Raw genomic sequence first — 16,449 nt, 5'->3', positions numbered from 1 at the left:
AGTCCTCCTCTCTGCTAAAATGCTTACAAGGCATGCTTACCAGCAGCTCTCCCAAAAGGGTTCATCACTGATGTTTTTGGTATTTACTTTCATAATATTAATTGCATTGAACTAGTTCCTTATTAATGTACATGTTTCATAGGAATTACATTGGAATTTTCACCTGACTAATTTCAACCTGTTAGAAAGTGTCTCTGGAAAGCATTATTAATGGCAATGAGGGTGATTAAGCTAAAACAAGGGTTAAATTAGGAAACACATTAATTACTAACTAGCCATTACCTAAAGAAAAGCCATTAATATACTGAGACTCCAATAGCTGGACAAATTCCTTTTTTTTGCCCTTGACATTGTTGCAGTTATTCATGCCTAAACCACTCATGGTTGCAAGTCCCCCTGTCCACAACACGTTATTTCTCTCCATCAATACTTCCATGTGTGGCCCCTCCTCAGTTATTACGTGGTGGGAGAGGTAGTGCCCAGCCTACCTGCTACCTCCTACATCCAGCAACAATCACAATGACAACACATTTTTCAGTGATTCTCCTTAAAACTGTTAAAACCACTGAGCACTGTAATGCATCTGGCCCTAGTGATCCAGCTCTTTAGCTCCATCAGAAAGGGGAAATATAATTAACATGGTTCTTACTTGTGCAAAACGTTCAGCATTTCTGTTCACTGTGAACTGGTAAGTTATGTTTGAAAACTGAATGCTGACAGGGAGGATGGAGACATTGAAATGAAGCATCACTGATCTTTCTGGGCCAGGAAATTCTGTGTCATTCACCAAAACATCCAGCTGGAAAGAACGATGCTCTGTGACGGAAATGCTTTTATTCAGTACCAGTTCTGCAAAGGAAAAGATTCATCTATTAGCAACCCACATTATCTGCAAATGCGTCTTTTAATACTGCAAGCCCCAAAAAAATAGATGTACCAAATTTAATTATACACATCCAAGTTTCCTAATAGGAAATAGAAGTCAAGTTAAATATGAAATATGTTCTTATGCTCTCTGTCATTCAAGATGTTTAGGAGGCCTTCTTCCCTTCTACCTATCAAGCCAATAATCCTACAATCAAAACCTCTTGCTTATCAGTTTATACATCATCATCCCATACACTCCCTATTGCAGAGATGCACAAGCTCCATTTTTTCAGTACATATTTAAAACTCAGTGTTTTCTTTTACATGAATTTTCTCAGCTTTCTTTGGCTCAATACTTACAAAATGCTCAAAAAAATTCAAGAGCTTATTGGTCAACTACTAAAAAGCAACTTCTCCTTTATTTGAAGAAAGAGTCCTTACTGTACTCATGCCGAGTTCCCCTCACTTGGCTGCCGTTTGGGCTGAAGTGGATTTCATCAAAGATGTGCTCTACACGAAATGTTTCACTTATCCAGGGATCGTCAGTAATGATGGTTCCTGTGTATTTCTTTCTGCTGCTTTCAAGGGGATAAATGGGTGTGGTGTCTGCATCGTACACAGTCAGCGTGGAAAGAACAGTGCCCTGGTAGGAAACAATAAACGGCACTGCTGAAGGACCTGAAGCTTTCTTCTTCTGATAACTCTTCTGCAGATTGAAATACTGGTCAAACAAGACCTTACAACGTTCACTGAAACCCAGGCAAACGTATTCAAAAGTGTCTTGTCAAGACTTGTTCTAGTCAGGAGATGGCAGCAAACTCCTAAAATCAGTCTTTTCCATTCAGACACAAATATGATCAAAATGTACTTTGAAGGGAAAATTGACTACCAAGAGATCTTGTTGTTAGGAAACGGAAGTTCTGTCATGAAATACACATCATTTATGCCCCCCACCCCCTGCAAAAGTCTTCTCTATACCATTGACTTTAAAAGGGTCATTGCTCCTCAGAAGAGCCAAAGAGCCCACATGTGTACTTCTCTACTGAAGCCTGGGCTGTGTGTGTGCAGGGGCACCAAAGATACCCAGGGATTCAGACCTTTTGAAAGATCAGCTCAGCATAGTAAGGGAAAAATGGGCAGACATAATTAAAATGAAGATCCTGGAGCTTGCCATTAACAGCCTGGAAACTTCACAGGTGCAGTGGAAGTCAACCACTACTTCTACAGCATCCTAATAAATTTTCCGAACATAGTCCTGATACATTACACAGATTTGCATGTATGGGACAGGCATGCACATACACTAGCTCTAACAACACGATTTTAATCCCTTGGGGGAAGCAACCCCATAACAAACAGAGCAGAGCTCAGTATGGAGAGACCCAGAGTGATCCTGACCACAGACTCAGCAAATGTCCATCCCGACCTTGGATACTGCTCAAATTTCTTCACACTCTTTAATCACTAACCCAAAGTCCTCTTTCTTTGGGATCTGAGTAAGACATAACTTGGGGCAGAGGAATCCTAAAAACAGCATTTCACAATTGCAGATCTGCAGAGCATGGTATGGTGATGGGCTTGTTGCCAAGATCCATTATCCAGGCAGAACATGATGCTTCCCAGGAGTCCTGCCTCCCACTGCTGTGCTCATACTTCAGGGACTAGGTGAAGAGGAGCATTACCAAAATTACCTCTTTCCTGTTGAACTCCACGACAGCATCTGCAGTATCAGTGCCATTGGGAAGGAAGGGAGGAGAGTCATCTTCATCTAACACGTTCACCAGGAAAGGCACCTCAACCTGCATTTCCCTGAGTCCCTCTCTGACAGTGCACTTGGCAATGAGCTCGTATCTCTCCCTCTCCTCCCGATCCAGGCGCTGTGTCACCCGCACGCTGGTGGTGTTCTCGTTGTACCGAAAGGGAACTCCTTCAGCTGCAAAACAGCCACAACACACACAGCCACAATCACTTCTGAGTATAGGGCTCTAATGGCATTAATACTTTTCTGCACTCCAGTAAATCCATTTGGACATCATGACTGCACAATAAAAGACAGATTCAGAACAAACAGAAGGAACTTTTGTGGTTATATTAGAGTAGGGAGAAAGCACAGAATGTATGGGAAGACAGTTTAGAAGCAGCACAATTTAAAGCTCAGGATATTCTCAGTCTACTTTTAGCAGATATAGAATTCTAAAACTGATCTTTTCTTTTCCTCTATATATCTCAAGGGCAAAATCTTCAGGCTTAGTTTAGGTTTGTAAAGGAGCTTCCTCTATAGAATCAAATTTAGAGGATCCACGACATAAGAGATCTTTTAACAGTGCAGCTGTTTGAATCTATTGCTAGTACGTGAGCAGCTCAGATCGAGTTTTACCTGCAAGCAATTTGTAGGAAATGCTGAGATTCTGACACAGATGATGAACTGAGGGTAATTGGAGCTGATGAAATGTACCAGGTGGTTTATTTTCCTTGATGTGAAAGGAGAGATCCATTTCTGTGAAGCAAAGCTGCCTTGCTGTCAGGGAACTGCAAGCTGGTGCAGTGGCATTGATCAAAGAGAGGAAAACCGTGGTGCGTGCAGCGGAGTCACAATCCTTCTCTTGGAAAGGGTGAGATACACATACATACAGCATCACCTTGGATAATGGCATCCAATTTCCTACAGCTTCAGGAGGAAGAAATCACCATAAGAAATATTTTACAGAAGACAAGCCAACATTTCTTTTCTTTATATTCTACCCTAGTCCATTATTCCATAAATGATCATTTAATCCTATTATGTGGCAAAGCAACTCTTCAATGTGCCAGATGCTCATGGGAAGACCTTAAACCTTAATAATCCAAATAAGCCTAAAACTATATGGCTTAGCACCAATTTTACATCATAGAATCTCAAAACCATTATCAGTATTCTGTGTCTGTAAGATACTGACATAAAAACAAGTCACTGGCAGTAACCAGCTCTTTGATAGGACTGCTTTTTGAAGGGACTAGAGCAGAGTAGGGTGGAAAACAGGAAAAGTAATGCATGAGATGGCGACAGATACTCAGGACAAATCCGTATCAGGACTAACATTTCAGTCACAGCATTCCAACAGCATGGACCAAATTGTCTAGGTTCGGAGAACAGATTGCTTCATCATTTTGAAATATGAAGAGGTGGACAAAAGATAAAAATCAAAGTTAAAATCAACCTGTGGCATCTACTAATACATCCTCAAGCTTTGTTTTGATTCGCTTGGCTTGACTACAGACAGCACAGTACTATCTCTGTAATAGATCTAACTTACTTGAAAAGAAGTTCTTGGTCACTTTGATCTGTATGAAAAAAACAAGGCTCTCAGGTGTTAAGTAGCTATTCCTCCTTTGTTCAGCACAAATATTTGATATACATGAATGCCGAGTCCCAAATATGAATGAAATATCAAACACTCAGCACTTCAAAAATAAAGCATTAAGTGTCTGAAATTGAAGATTTCAACATCAAGGCACCTAAGTCTGAAGGTAGTGTTGATATATGGATCTTACAAACTGAAGACAGTTACTACAGACTCCCTTCAACAGTAAAATTTCTGCAACTGATCACAGTGGTATGCCATTAACTCCTCATCCATCTCCTCCTCCACTATCTAATGATAACTAATTTCCTCATAGATCACAATCACCAAAACCAATTTACTGCTAGAGCATAAAAGAAGAGAAAAAAAAAAACCCTGAGATAATGAATTTTTGTAGTTCAACAGTAAACTTCTCTAACAAAACCAAATCTCTAGAGAGGGAGAGAGGTATAATTAACCACTTCTTCTAAGAGCTCTTTGGCGTTTCATGCAAATGTAATTTGTGAATCCATGTCACCAGAATTCAAGGACGTAGGAATTTGAACCACTCTCATAGCATTTGTTTGGGAATCCCTAACACAATAGAACTGGTCTAACTTTCTAACTGCAAATTTCAGTGTAAAGTTGTGACCTATACAGCTGTGAAACAGAGAAAAAATATTTCCAGTAATGCAACTGTCTCACCCTCCTGGAGTTCCCAGTGTGAGCAACAGGATCTGTCCCAGTATGCTTTGGCATACTGCTGTGGATTTCACTAGGTCTGGTTCCTCATTTTAAAAGGGCAGATGTGTTTTTTTCAAATTTGATGCTCATCTTCCAAAGGAGAAATCTCATTGTCTGAACATATTTTTTTTTAAGAACAGATACCTCAAGAAGAAAAGCTGGTCTTCTCATACTTACACAGCATGTTAAAGTCCTCTCTATCCAGACTTTTGCTGAGGTAGAGAAGTCCTGTTTTTTCTCTGATTTGGAACCAATTATTTTCTTGTGGTCTTGCTCGAGGAACTATGAGATTCTGGCACACATGAAAGTGGGCCACTTCCTCATGTGAGTCCCTCAAGGCATGGATGCGCAGGAGCGGCATTCCCGCTGGCTCGTCAATGTAGACATTCTCCAAGTACTCCTTCCTGGGGAAGTAGAGACCCAAGGCCACTGCAAAGGAAGGTACACGAGAGAAGAGGTAGGCCCAGTTAAATGATTTTTGCACTGGTGTTTTCTCAATAGATGTGTTTCCAAAGAAACAAAGGTTTCATTCTCTAGGAAGTAAAGAAGCATTAAAAAAATAAATGGGAAAAGGCAGATCCTCGTGTGGTGTAAATAAATACAGTTTTACTTCAGTGAGGCCAAGGACACTGCCACCAAAAATATGGCCTGTTGTTTATGCTCAATTACAATATTAACTGCTTTTTGAAAGTAAAACTGCTCTGCTGTAGACAAGGCTCCCTGGTTTAAGATGAACACTTAAGGAAGCTCTGCTTGCCAAATTTTACTTAAGTTCCTATGCGGTGCTCTCAGTTGTAATTCCATCACCTCACAGATGATACTCAAAGAAGGAAAAAAACCTTAGATGAAATCAGACACTTTAAAAGCCTTTAAATATGCTCTCTACTGAAAGAAAACACAAAAATTCATCAATGGCTTGCACACTTTTCCTCAGGTTACATAAAACCTCTCTTGTAGAGCCTTTTTGGGTCCCCCTTTTCTAAACAGGCCAGCATGGTACTTTTATACAGAAAATGGTAGTTGTTTAAAAAATACTGAAAGTGTTTTAAGTATTTTAAATATGACAGATGGGAAAGCTGAGAAGTGAGCGAGAAGGGACACGTACATTGCATTTTTAGTACAATGACTGTGACTGACCCAAGCATTTCCCACCCTGGCACTGAAGGCATTTACATTTAGTAGGGCTCAACTGCCCCTTGCTGCTGGTCTCTTCAGCTGATCTCACCTCACCAGGTCACTGTGCAATGGCCTCTCTACCTGTTTGCAGCGCTTCCCTTCCAATTTCACTTCTTGCAAATGTGAATACAGGGGAATGCTGGGTTTGCAAGGAGGGGACAAAGTGATGCTCACACAGACTGAAACACTGGAACTGTCACTCCTGGACTTTACGTGCACTGACAGTCACTACTTGTTTTCATCCAACTTGAATACTGCAGAATTATGCATAATTTAATCCAACTGATAAGGAGTCAGGCATATAAAAAGGTCACACATCTGCTGAACAAAGGTAAACAATAACAACTTCCATATGTTACTAATACAAAGCTCTCTCAGCTTAAATCAAACCAGATACAACTGGAAATCATGGTAATGCAGAAGTAAAATTAGGGATATAAAAACATCTTCAAAAGAGAATCAGGCTATAGCACATATTTATTCTGCATTAGTATTGGATCCATACACTGTTCTACTGAATGGAGTGCACCACAAACAAACTGTAAACAAGAGACCTCTAATTTCATTTAGAAATACCACAGAAACCATTGTATCTTGCAAAGATTCAGACATCATCCCTATCCCTGGATGCAATTACATCCATCAGGTTTTCAGAGGCCCATTTTTTTTTCTACATATATTTTGCAATATTTGAATAAAGTGGTAAAGTAATATGGTAGGTGAATTTCTTCCAAAGGAATTAATTCAAAGAGAACTCAACCAGTGTCTTTTTGAGAGTTTTAGAAAAGCATTAATTTGTGACATTCTCTGTCCAGAAAAAAATTATTACTTTTGATTCTGGGGCTATCATCCTCTCCTCTTGATAAGTAAGATTCCTGAATATTTGTATTAAATTACAAATATTTTTTTCAGTCCTTCAGTCTTTTTTAAAATGCAAGAAAACCTGGGGAATATGTGCTGCTAGAATTCCTAACAAATGGGTTCAGTAACAAGAGGAATAAGGTGATATCCAAATACAAAGCCCAGTCCCAGTGCAAGTAAGTAAGATTCCCTTGAGGTATTTTGTGTAAAAACTTGATTTTAAAACAATGAAAGTTTCTTCACAAAAAATTCGACACTGAAAATTCACTACTCAAGACTAAAAAATTACTTTCAACTCATAAATGCATACAAATGAGGCTTAAACAACAGTAGCTGTTATTTGCTTATTTCCAAGACTGGGGTGAACAGTCCTGTGTGCTCACGTCATGCAGCACAAGAACCAGCACCACTGCAGAGATAGGAAATCACCTCCAGCAGAAGGAGCATATACAGAGTACACATAAACAAGATCAATGTGTAACATGGGAAGTGGGAAGGGAGAAAAATGGAGTATTTTGAGTTGCAATTATTTGCTTCCTTATCTTAAACAAGTGTGCTAATCTTTATATGCTTTGCTCCACAAATGAGGGCTCACACTGCACACAGGTACAGTTGTGTTCAGCCAAGCACATAAATAATTATGACAGACACGGCCACTTAATGCCTGAAACCTGGCACACAACTACATCTCAGCAGAGTCAGCATCACCACAGCTCTGCATCTGAAAGAAAAGACTAATACTGATGCTGCAGACTCTGAAGTTCTTTGGCATCAGTTCACAGGAGGAGTCTTCTCCACTGTCAGAAAGAAAGGGAAAACATCCTGTAATATTAAAAATCTGATTTCTCTGTAAATAACAGAAATGCAAAACAATGCTTTGCATTTTGATGAGAGGGGGATTCCTTAACAAAATAATTTAGCATTTACACACTAATTAGCTGGAAATGTATTTCACAAGTTTCAAAGCCACTACAAGAAATTAGAAAAAGCTGTTGTAAGAGATTTAAATAGACACGTACTCTTTTTCTACTCAATTCAAAACTAAAACTGATTAAAACTAAATTCTGTCCATTGAAAGTATTCATTTTTAGTACAGAGCAGACTTCCATACTGAGAACAATATCCAAGGATAGTTTTAAGTGACACCAGTGAATATGTCAAATTTCCATATTTTACTTAGAAAACAAGTATTTGAAGTGAAGAGACTTTACAACACGGCAAAATAAATAAATAAATAAATAAATATATATATAATTTGATGAAGCCATGTAGCAACATTCACCCAGTGTTGTGAAATTACTGGGATTTTGATTTTGTAAAGTGGTTTGTGTCACTCTGACTCAGCACTGACAGAGATGAGAGATATGCAGCAGACTGCCCAGGTCATAACCACTCTGTGCATATAAATCTTTGGGGGCTAATTTCAAAGGAGAGCTTTGAAGTAGAAATGTAGCACCCACTTCTCAGAGGTGTGTTCATTCCTTTAAGCCCTAGTGAGTTAAAACCAGATTCAATAAACTTGCCATCTGGCAAGTATGCTGCAGGAGGAAGAGGTTCTAATCCTGGCCACAGCTCCTTGTGTCCTGAAAAAAAAAAAATCCATTTCTAAGGACTTGTGCGAGCTTCCTATGGAAGCCAGATGGAGTTTTTAATGAATCTGCCATTTAAATAAAGAGGAATTGAGATGGTTACATTCAAAACTGATGGTTAATGTGCTTTTGCTTAGGAATTAAAAGCAGAGAAAATTTTACTTTACAAGCTTGAAATGCATCACAAGAAGGTTGCGCTCTGTAACATCACAGAATCATTAAAATATTCTGGCATCTCTGAACATTTTTTTAGAGGACACTTCAGCTCTCCATACTACAATCAGCACAGGAAACATGGCAAACTCTGATGGATGAGCAATATTATGGGATAATAATAGCATATCAGTAACACACAGAAGAGAAAAGTGATCACGTTTAAGCGGATGTAATGCTACTAACTAATAGCTCTTACAGGAAATAGATACAGTTATGACAGCAGTTTTCCAGTTCAGGGAGAGAAAGCAGGTAAAATGAGAGTAGAGAAATGAGATTATATGTATTTGAAGCCTTCATGATTGCCTTTTGAAATAAGGCAATTTTTCATGTGGCTTTTTTCCAGTCATGAATGATTTGGTAAATAATGCCTTTTTTGATACAAATTGATTTTTTCTGAACACAATTTGCTCTACAAAACTTTAGATGTTTTTAGTGCTTTTTATGCTTGCCACTATCATCTTGAGTAGCATTTGGGGACGGCTCTCGATGAAACTGTTAAAATGACTACAGTAACATTATATTCTTAATATCAACCTTGATGACCGAAAATACAACTTAACATTTTAGTCACAAAATGAAGGAGCAGGACATTTTTATTAGATTTACAAGACTTCACTACAGACATTCTCCCAGACAATGTCTGTAACCATCTTTCAAGGTACAACTATAGACTTCAAACAAATAGTTTTGAACTAGCAGATGTCTTATGAAGTTCATAGTCAAACTTCAAAGTTTGAATGACCACTGCTTGGTTTATGTTACACTATGCATTTGAACAAAAAGTTTACTCTTGATTTAAAAAATTCAGATGGCTGAAATATAACATTACTCACTAAAGTTATTTTAGGTTTCATTACTGATGCAATTGAAAACTGTCTCTCAAGCCTGAGTGTCTGTTAACTTCAAACTTCTTGTCACTAGTTCATGTTAGTACACTTTTGTTCAGTAAATGAAAATCTTCACAGATCTCAAGGTGCCTGCTGGATGAATATGTATTTAAAAAAATAGGACCAGTTTGCCTTTTTTAAAAAGAAAAAAGGAAAAAAAATCAGCAAAATGGAAATGATGGTTGTTTTTTATTCAGCAAGTGGTATACACCTATATAACCCACATGTGACAAAACTTACTCAGACCTTCTCAGCATTTTGGAGGACAACAAAACAAGTTATTTAGAACAGAACAGCCCCAGGCAATCAAAATCTTTAATCCAGAACTGACATGCATCTCCAAGAAGATGGAGATGCTTTTAATACAATGATAGCCCTGCCAATGTAGCATACAGGATTTAATGATATAACAGATGAACACGGGACTATGTTGTTAATAATCCTCCATTTGTTGCACAGCATCAGATTTCAACAGGCAATTATCTGTCCAGGTTAGTTTTGTGTTCCTGAAATAATTATCTTTACTTCTGACAAGTAGCCATTATGTTCCATTACTAGTATTAATATACCTAATGTTCGATTCATCAGAGAACAAGGCCAGTAATACACTTTCATATTTTAAATTAAAGGACTTGCCCACTTAATTCCCTTCTAGTCTCTACACAATTAGGAAATAAACTTGCCCTCATAAACCAAAAAGTCTGTAATTTAGGAAAAACACTGTCACTTGACAGAAGGGTAGTATGGAGCAGCAGCGCTAGAAACACCACTTTGGATTCAATCGCCAGCGGAGCACGTGGTCCGGCAGAGCCAGCCCGCGCCCGCTGGGGACACGGCAGCGGTGGCACAGGGACCCTGAGCTGCCTTCAGTGCCCACCCAGGCTGGCACCAGGGTGAGCCAGGCTCCAGGCACCACACAGGGCACGCTGCCTCTTGCACAAGCAGAAGTCACAGAACTTCTCCTGGTTTTATACAAAAAGTTCCGTCAAATTCCGCCACCAGCTTGTTGAGGCTGTAGAGTTCCTGCCTGGCTGTAACTCCTGATGGGTCTGAGAGTCACTGCCACAGTGACAAAGAGAACAAGTGGCATTCTCCTAATTGACTAGCAACCCATTTACACAGCTCAGCAGCGTGATGTTATTTACTTTTAGATGTGTCATTTTTAAGCTGATCACTGCAGAAATTGTAACAGATGAGGCATGAACTCAAGAACATAAGAAACTGTATTAAAGTGAAAATGATTTTTTTTCCTTTTTTTTTTCACAAAGCTCCCCCTCTGGAGCCTAGGTTAGAGTGAACTGGGGAAAGATCACTCACTGCAGGGATTCATACCAGAATTTCCTTACAGTGGTTGTAGTCAAACTTCTGGAGCTGGATAATTGCTAAATGTCACCTGTTGTGTACATTTACATGTAGCACAACTGTTGGAGAACAACAGAATAAATGTCAGTACCAGCAGCCTCAGTGAAATACACGTGCTTTACAGAACACGGTACCTCCAGGGAAAACAGGTCCGTACAAAGTGATGGTAAGCAGAAACAGTCCTTAACTGGAATATACTCCAGACCTGTTGAACTGCTCTGTTTTAACTTAATTGCCTCTCCTGCGATTTTCCTCAACAGATTCCCACACTCATACTGAAAATGACCCTGAATTTTAGACTGAAAATTTAGAAATTAATAGAAATAAATATTACATCAGATATTCTATTAAATATAGTATTACAGAACATGTAAGTATATAAGATACAAATATATAATTAGATACAGTAGTAAATATTCTGCTAGTCAGCAAAATGAGAAAAATTTTCTAGTATAGGAAAATAAGACAGACATGTTGAATCAGAAAGATGGATCTCACAAAAACAAAGTTTGTTTCCTATATCAGGCATATTGAACATAAATATAAAAAATGTCCAGATCAAAGACAGACCCTAAATTTATCAAAAAGAAATGAATTTTGATTTGTGAGAACTGCCAAGATTTTCATTTATGTCTCAATTCAAGACTGGAAAATCTGTGCAGCTCAGGATCTACCAGAGAACATGACAGCAACTCTACTGAATCTTCACTTGTGAGTTCAGATAGAGGTCAAACCTGTGCCTACAGTTTCCTTCCAGAGCCTGCACCTCTTATGTAAGTTTCAGGAAATTCCTCTTTAAGTGCCACAAAGGCAAGAAGCTTCTTTCCTCTTGCATTCTTACAATTTGTTGTTTGTTTTGGGGTTTTTTATTACTTTAGCAAAAAGACAAAATTTTGATGCTCCCCTGTTCTAAATACCAGTGTTAGTAGAACTTAACCTATCCATTGTAGAAATTAATATGCATGGAAAGCTTCTTGTGAGAGATTGCAGGGGTTTCTGAAAATTCTTCAGATCCTGATTCTGCCACTTCTCCTTACTTGTGTGACTGAATACTTCTTCTTTAAAATATGGCCTAGTTGTTAGAGAATACCTGGATGTAATTTTGCTCTGTAGGAGTACATAGCTGAAATGTAAGACAAGGAAATAATTGTATTGCAGCACAAATTATATTAATGAATACTTAATAGAATTTATTTACTCTGTGTATGATCTTATGTGCCTTCTCTAATGTGTTTATGCATTATGTGTATGTAAACATTGCTGTAATGAGAAGCTAGAGAAGACCAGTGACACGTGTCTCACTGTTCTGTGCTGAAACTGACACACTACTTGTATCAAAACCATAAAATCCTCAATTAATAATGTAGTGACATACAAGTGCTCTAAATCCTTGTTACACTTTAATTAGATTGTGTGTATTTACTCTAACAGTGTATGTATTTACTCTATTTATCTATTTACTCTAACAGTGCCGAGCTAACACAGAAGGTAAACATTATAGTAGCAATTTGGAGAACAAAGTACTGACAACCAAATATATTTGTTTCATAAAAACATAAAAATAAATCACAGGACACTTATCTGCAGAAATTGTTCAGCATACTTGATAAGATGAAAAGATCCTTAAAGGCAAAGACAAAGAAGTTTAAATTAATTATCTTAGTTAAAAGGATATCAGCCTCACAAAACATTTCCTACATTAAGATACAGATCAAGATCACTGTGCTGATTCCTTAATAAATATAGAGTACTACATTTTCACAATCCCAAGTCATGAAAATGAATGAAAACCAATTAACTGCTGATTTATGACAAAGATTTGTATATGCACAATCTCCTGCATTCCATTACTACTTAAGCTCAAATTTCCTCATTTCTCTTCCTCCAGCTGCACTTGATTCTGCATCACCAAAATGAACACAAGTCTTCCTGTCAATTATAAATAGATGAAGTCAGACATAAGGGATCACTTTCTGACACCTCAGTGCAGTTCACAAATACCTCCATCCATTTCCTCTGCCTAAGCCACCTTCAGAGAGAAAACATGCTCAGGTGAAGTAAGTACCAATATTTCTCACCAACAGCTTCTTTCCCCTTAGCATCCTTGGACCACAACAATGAACAGAACCTTGGCCAAATGTAACAAGACCAATTTGGGGTAATTGCAGAATGTTTAATTGTTCTTGATCAACACCAGTGACCCTGCACCTGGGTGGTGGCGAGAGGAGTCTGATTTTCAGAGAAAAGTTGCATGCGATACCTTCTCATTTTCTAGGCATTGGATGACTTTACAGCATCTGGATCAAATTTTTACTTTGGATTTTCCACCGTTGCACTGTAAAACCTATTTTCTATATTTAGTGCAGATGTGTAAAAATTAGCCTGCTTGACCCCATGCAGTAAAATAGGAAATAGCTCAGCCTGAATTACATTTTATCCATAGCTAATATCTCTAGCTTCCCTTATTTTCTCCAATTCCTGCAGCTCATGAAAGAGAGAGACAGAGCAGTGTAATTACTGCCTTACAGCAAGAGGCAATCAATGAAAACTTTTGCTGCTGGTGGTTGAAAAGTTGCCAGAAAAATGGTAATGACATGAACGCCCACCCCTCACAGCAAAGTGCTCTGTTATTAAGAGCTGCTATTCTCTTTCCAAACACTCAAGGGAGCTATGAGCCCACAGTTCAATTTTTCAGTCCAGGAAGTGAAATCTCACTGCAACTGCAAGCTTATTTGTTTATTGATTTATTTCAAGTTTTGTCTTGAATTAAGAGAGCATTTTGGTTTAATCACTGTATTTTAGGTTAAGATTACTATATTTTAGGCGATCAATGAAATCAAATGTAGAACAGAAGCTCTTATGCTATTGGAGATTTTTTAATACTTTATGATCTCATTCTAATGTATATACATGTAAGAACTAAATACTGTTAAGACACACCTTCACTTGAATCTCTAATTCCTTAAGACGTTCTGGCAAATATATTTTCTTAAGTGCTCTTACAAGGCAGACTGCTTCTAAAATAGTTTAATAAAAATCTATATCACACTTGCCATCATTAAAAAAAAACAAAACAAAACAAAACAAAAAGACAATAAGAACTCCCGCTACCCCAACTGTGAACAGTGAACTTCCCTGTTTAATAAAACAGAACTTTTCCTTTGGGGACTTTCAGTCATTACTGCACAGTAGCTACTCATTATGCTGTTGTCTTAAAGCATAAATGTTGTCAGCAGAAGGGCAGAATTGTATTGACAAGGCTTGGAAAGGGGCCGACAGACCACTAATGATATGTGCTGGGCACTGCTGCCTGCTCTAGACAGCTCTTCTCTACTGGCTTCGAGACAGTCACAAACTGCATCGCAGCTTTGACAAGGACGGGAATGAACTAGGGAAGTCTAAAAGAAACAATAGTAAAGCAGCAATAAAATCTGGAATAGCAGGGACCTTTACAGGATTTTACAAGAGCTTTCTTTTCCTATAAGTGAACTTCTGGGTTCCAGCCCAGTCCCTTGCTAGAGGGCATGCCAAACCCCACGGACTGCCAAGCGAGCACATGCACAGAACAATCCTAATCTGATTATTAAAGACTGAATTTGCTTAATATATTTCATAACTATTTCAATGCCTTTTTTACTTTACAAACATTTTTACTGTAACAGCTAAAACTTTGCCCCATGTTTACACCCTCCACTGCCAAGAGAAAGGAACCAATTCTTTATATCTGTGATACATACAGTCACTTTTGACAATGATTTTGCTAATGCTGCTAGGCTGCAGTTTCTCTGTCGGGTAACTTCTTACTGTCTTTAATTATTAGCTACTTCTTCTACATCAAGGTCCGCACCAAGTCCTGGCTTGAACTGATGCATACAGATAGTCCTTGATGCTGACATTTATTCTGAACTCAGACTACCAGAGCAGTCATTCTGATTACACGTTTTTGATGTACAAACAAACTGTAAGTGACAGACCCAGAGTCAAAGGAAGGGCTATCATCCTTCAGCTATCATCCTTCAGCTCCTGGGCAGCCCGACCCAAAAAGAATATTGAAACACAAAGTTTATACATTTACATTTTTCTTAGATGGTGAAACTGATGCCTCCTGCTCTCTCCATGAGCTGAAAACACCTCCAGTGGCTTCTGTCACAAAGAAGTAATCGGGTTTCGTTACAGCACAGTATCTCCACGCACATTCTATCAAGGCATTTTGATTTTTCTACTCCTCTGCAAAGGTGCTTGTTGCACTATTTCATCTAGAGCTTATGTTTTAAATTTATGTTTTAAATTTAAGTGTCAGTAAAAATCCTCATTTCCTCTGCTTCCCCTCTATCCTGATCAAGGCAGCAATATTCACAGGTAGTAGACCATAACATATAATGAAAACATAAGTTCAGATTTCAACTGAATACCACAGAAATGCAAATTAAAAACTTGGGCGAGTCCATTAAGAAGTGCTTTTCTTTACCTCTGCCTTAAACACCACCCCCTCCCCACACACCAGAAACACTGTCATCAACGAACCAAGCTGGGTTTTAAAGTCATGGTACATGACTCAAATGCACTGACTTTTCTGTTAATGCTTCTCATGAAACAGTTTCCCTGCACGAGGCATAAAAAGATGCCTGGCTTGATGCTTTTTATTATAAAAACTTAACAAAGCTTAAGTTTACAGAATACACTTATCTATTCCCATTTTATCATTGATAACACCTGTTATGTTTCATGCCAAAAGGAGATGACAATATACAAATCTTTACAACTTCCAGATTTCTTTCTATGCCACGGCTACTATGAATATGCTCACAGAAAAGTGGAACCTTCCTTTCATAAATCTCCTTTGCCAACAGGTTCAGGATTCAAGGCTGAAGCTAAATGTTCCTAGAATTTTTGAAGTCAGTGTGACAAAAAGACAAGAAATGGGAAAAAAAAAAAAAAAAACAACCTGCTGGACTAAACTGGGATTCTCAAACTGCATGGGATTAAAAAGAGCTGGCTTAGGAAATTTCAGATCGAAGTTCCAACTTGCTGGTGCAATTAGAAAAATTGAGAAAGAGAAGAAGGAAATGCCGCATGATTGCTATAATATAATTAAATGTCCATAACAAAACATTACCTGTGTAAATCTTTGTATTCAAAAACTCAGATTCAGTTTTAACATGGATCCACATTGATTCTAGACTCTACCACTATAAATATGATGCAAAATGCACACCACAACCAAGCCAGATACCTAGGAAATTTTGGGAATATTTTCAGGCTACAGAGTAAAAGGTCCTCAGGGTATAATCAACCTTCAGGTCACAGAGGTCCCTGATGAGCATTAAAGCCACTTCCCAGAGCATTACCCAACCACAGGTGTATGTTTTTATATTTTTGGCACACATTTCTTTTGCTGATGTGCTAATAATTTTCTGAGGGCAGTAA

The 16,449-nt window shown here is 38.3% G+C and overlaps 1 protein-coding gene across 2 annotated transcripts in view; it reads right to left on the bottom strand.

Moving 5' to 3' along the window:
* The window catches only part of RET (ret proto-oncogene), a 76,671-nt gene that overhangs the window by 30,105 nt on the left and 30,117 nt on the right, over window positions 1-16,449 (bottom strand). For both annotated transcript variants that reach the window (XM_053949311.1, XM_053949310.1), the window contains exons 2-6: window positions 5,109-5,360; window positions 3,245-3,535; window positions 2,559-2,800; window positions 1,309-1,510; window positions 650-849 (exon numbers count right to left, since the gene is read on the bottom strand). In XM_053949311.1, the coding sequence (XP_053805286.1) occupies window positions 650-849; window positions 1,309-1,510; window positions 2,559-2,800; window positions 3,245-3,535; window positions 5,109-5,360 (1,187 nt within the window). The remainder of the gene's footprint in view (window positions 1-649; window positions 850-1,308; window positions 1,511-2,558; window positions 2,801-3,244; window positions 3,536-5,108; window positions 5,361-16,449) is intronic.

This window comes from Vidua chalybeata, chromosome 8 (genome assembly GCF_026979565.1).
Source record: "Vidua chalybeata isolate OUT-0048 chromosome 8, bVidCha1 merged haplotype, whole genome shotgun sequence".
Lineage (NCBI taxonomy): Eukaryota > Metazoa > Chordata > Aves > Passeriformes > Viduidae > Vidua > Vidua chalybeata.
The sequence above is the reverse complement of the archived record's forward strand: the minus strand, read 5'-3'. Positions and strand labels throughout refer to the sequence as shown.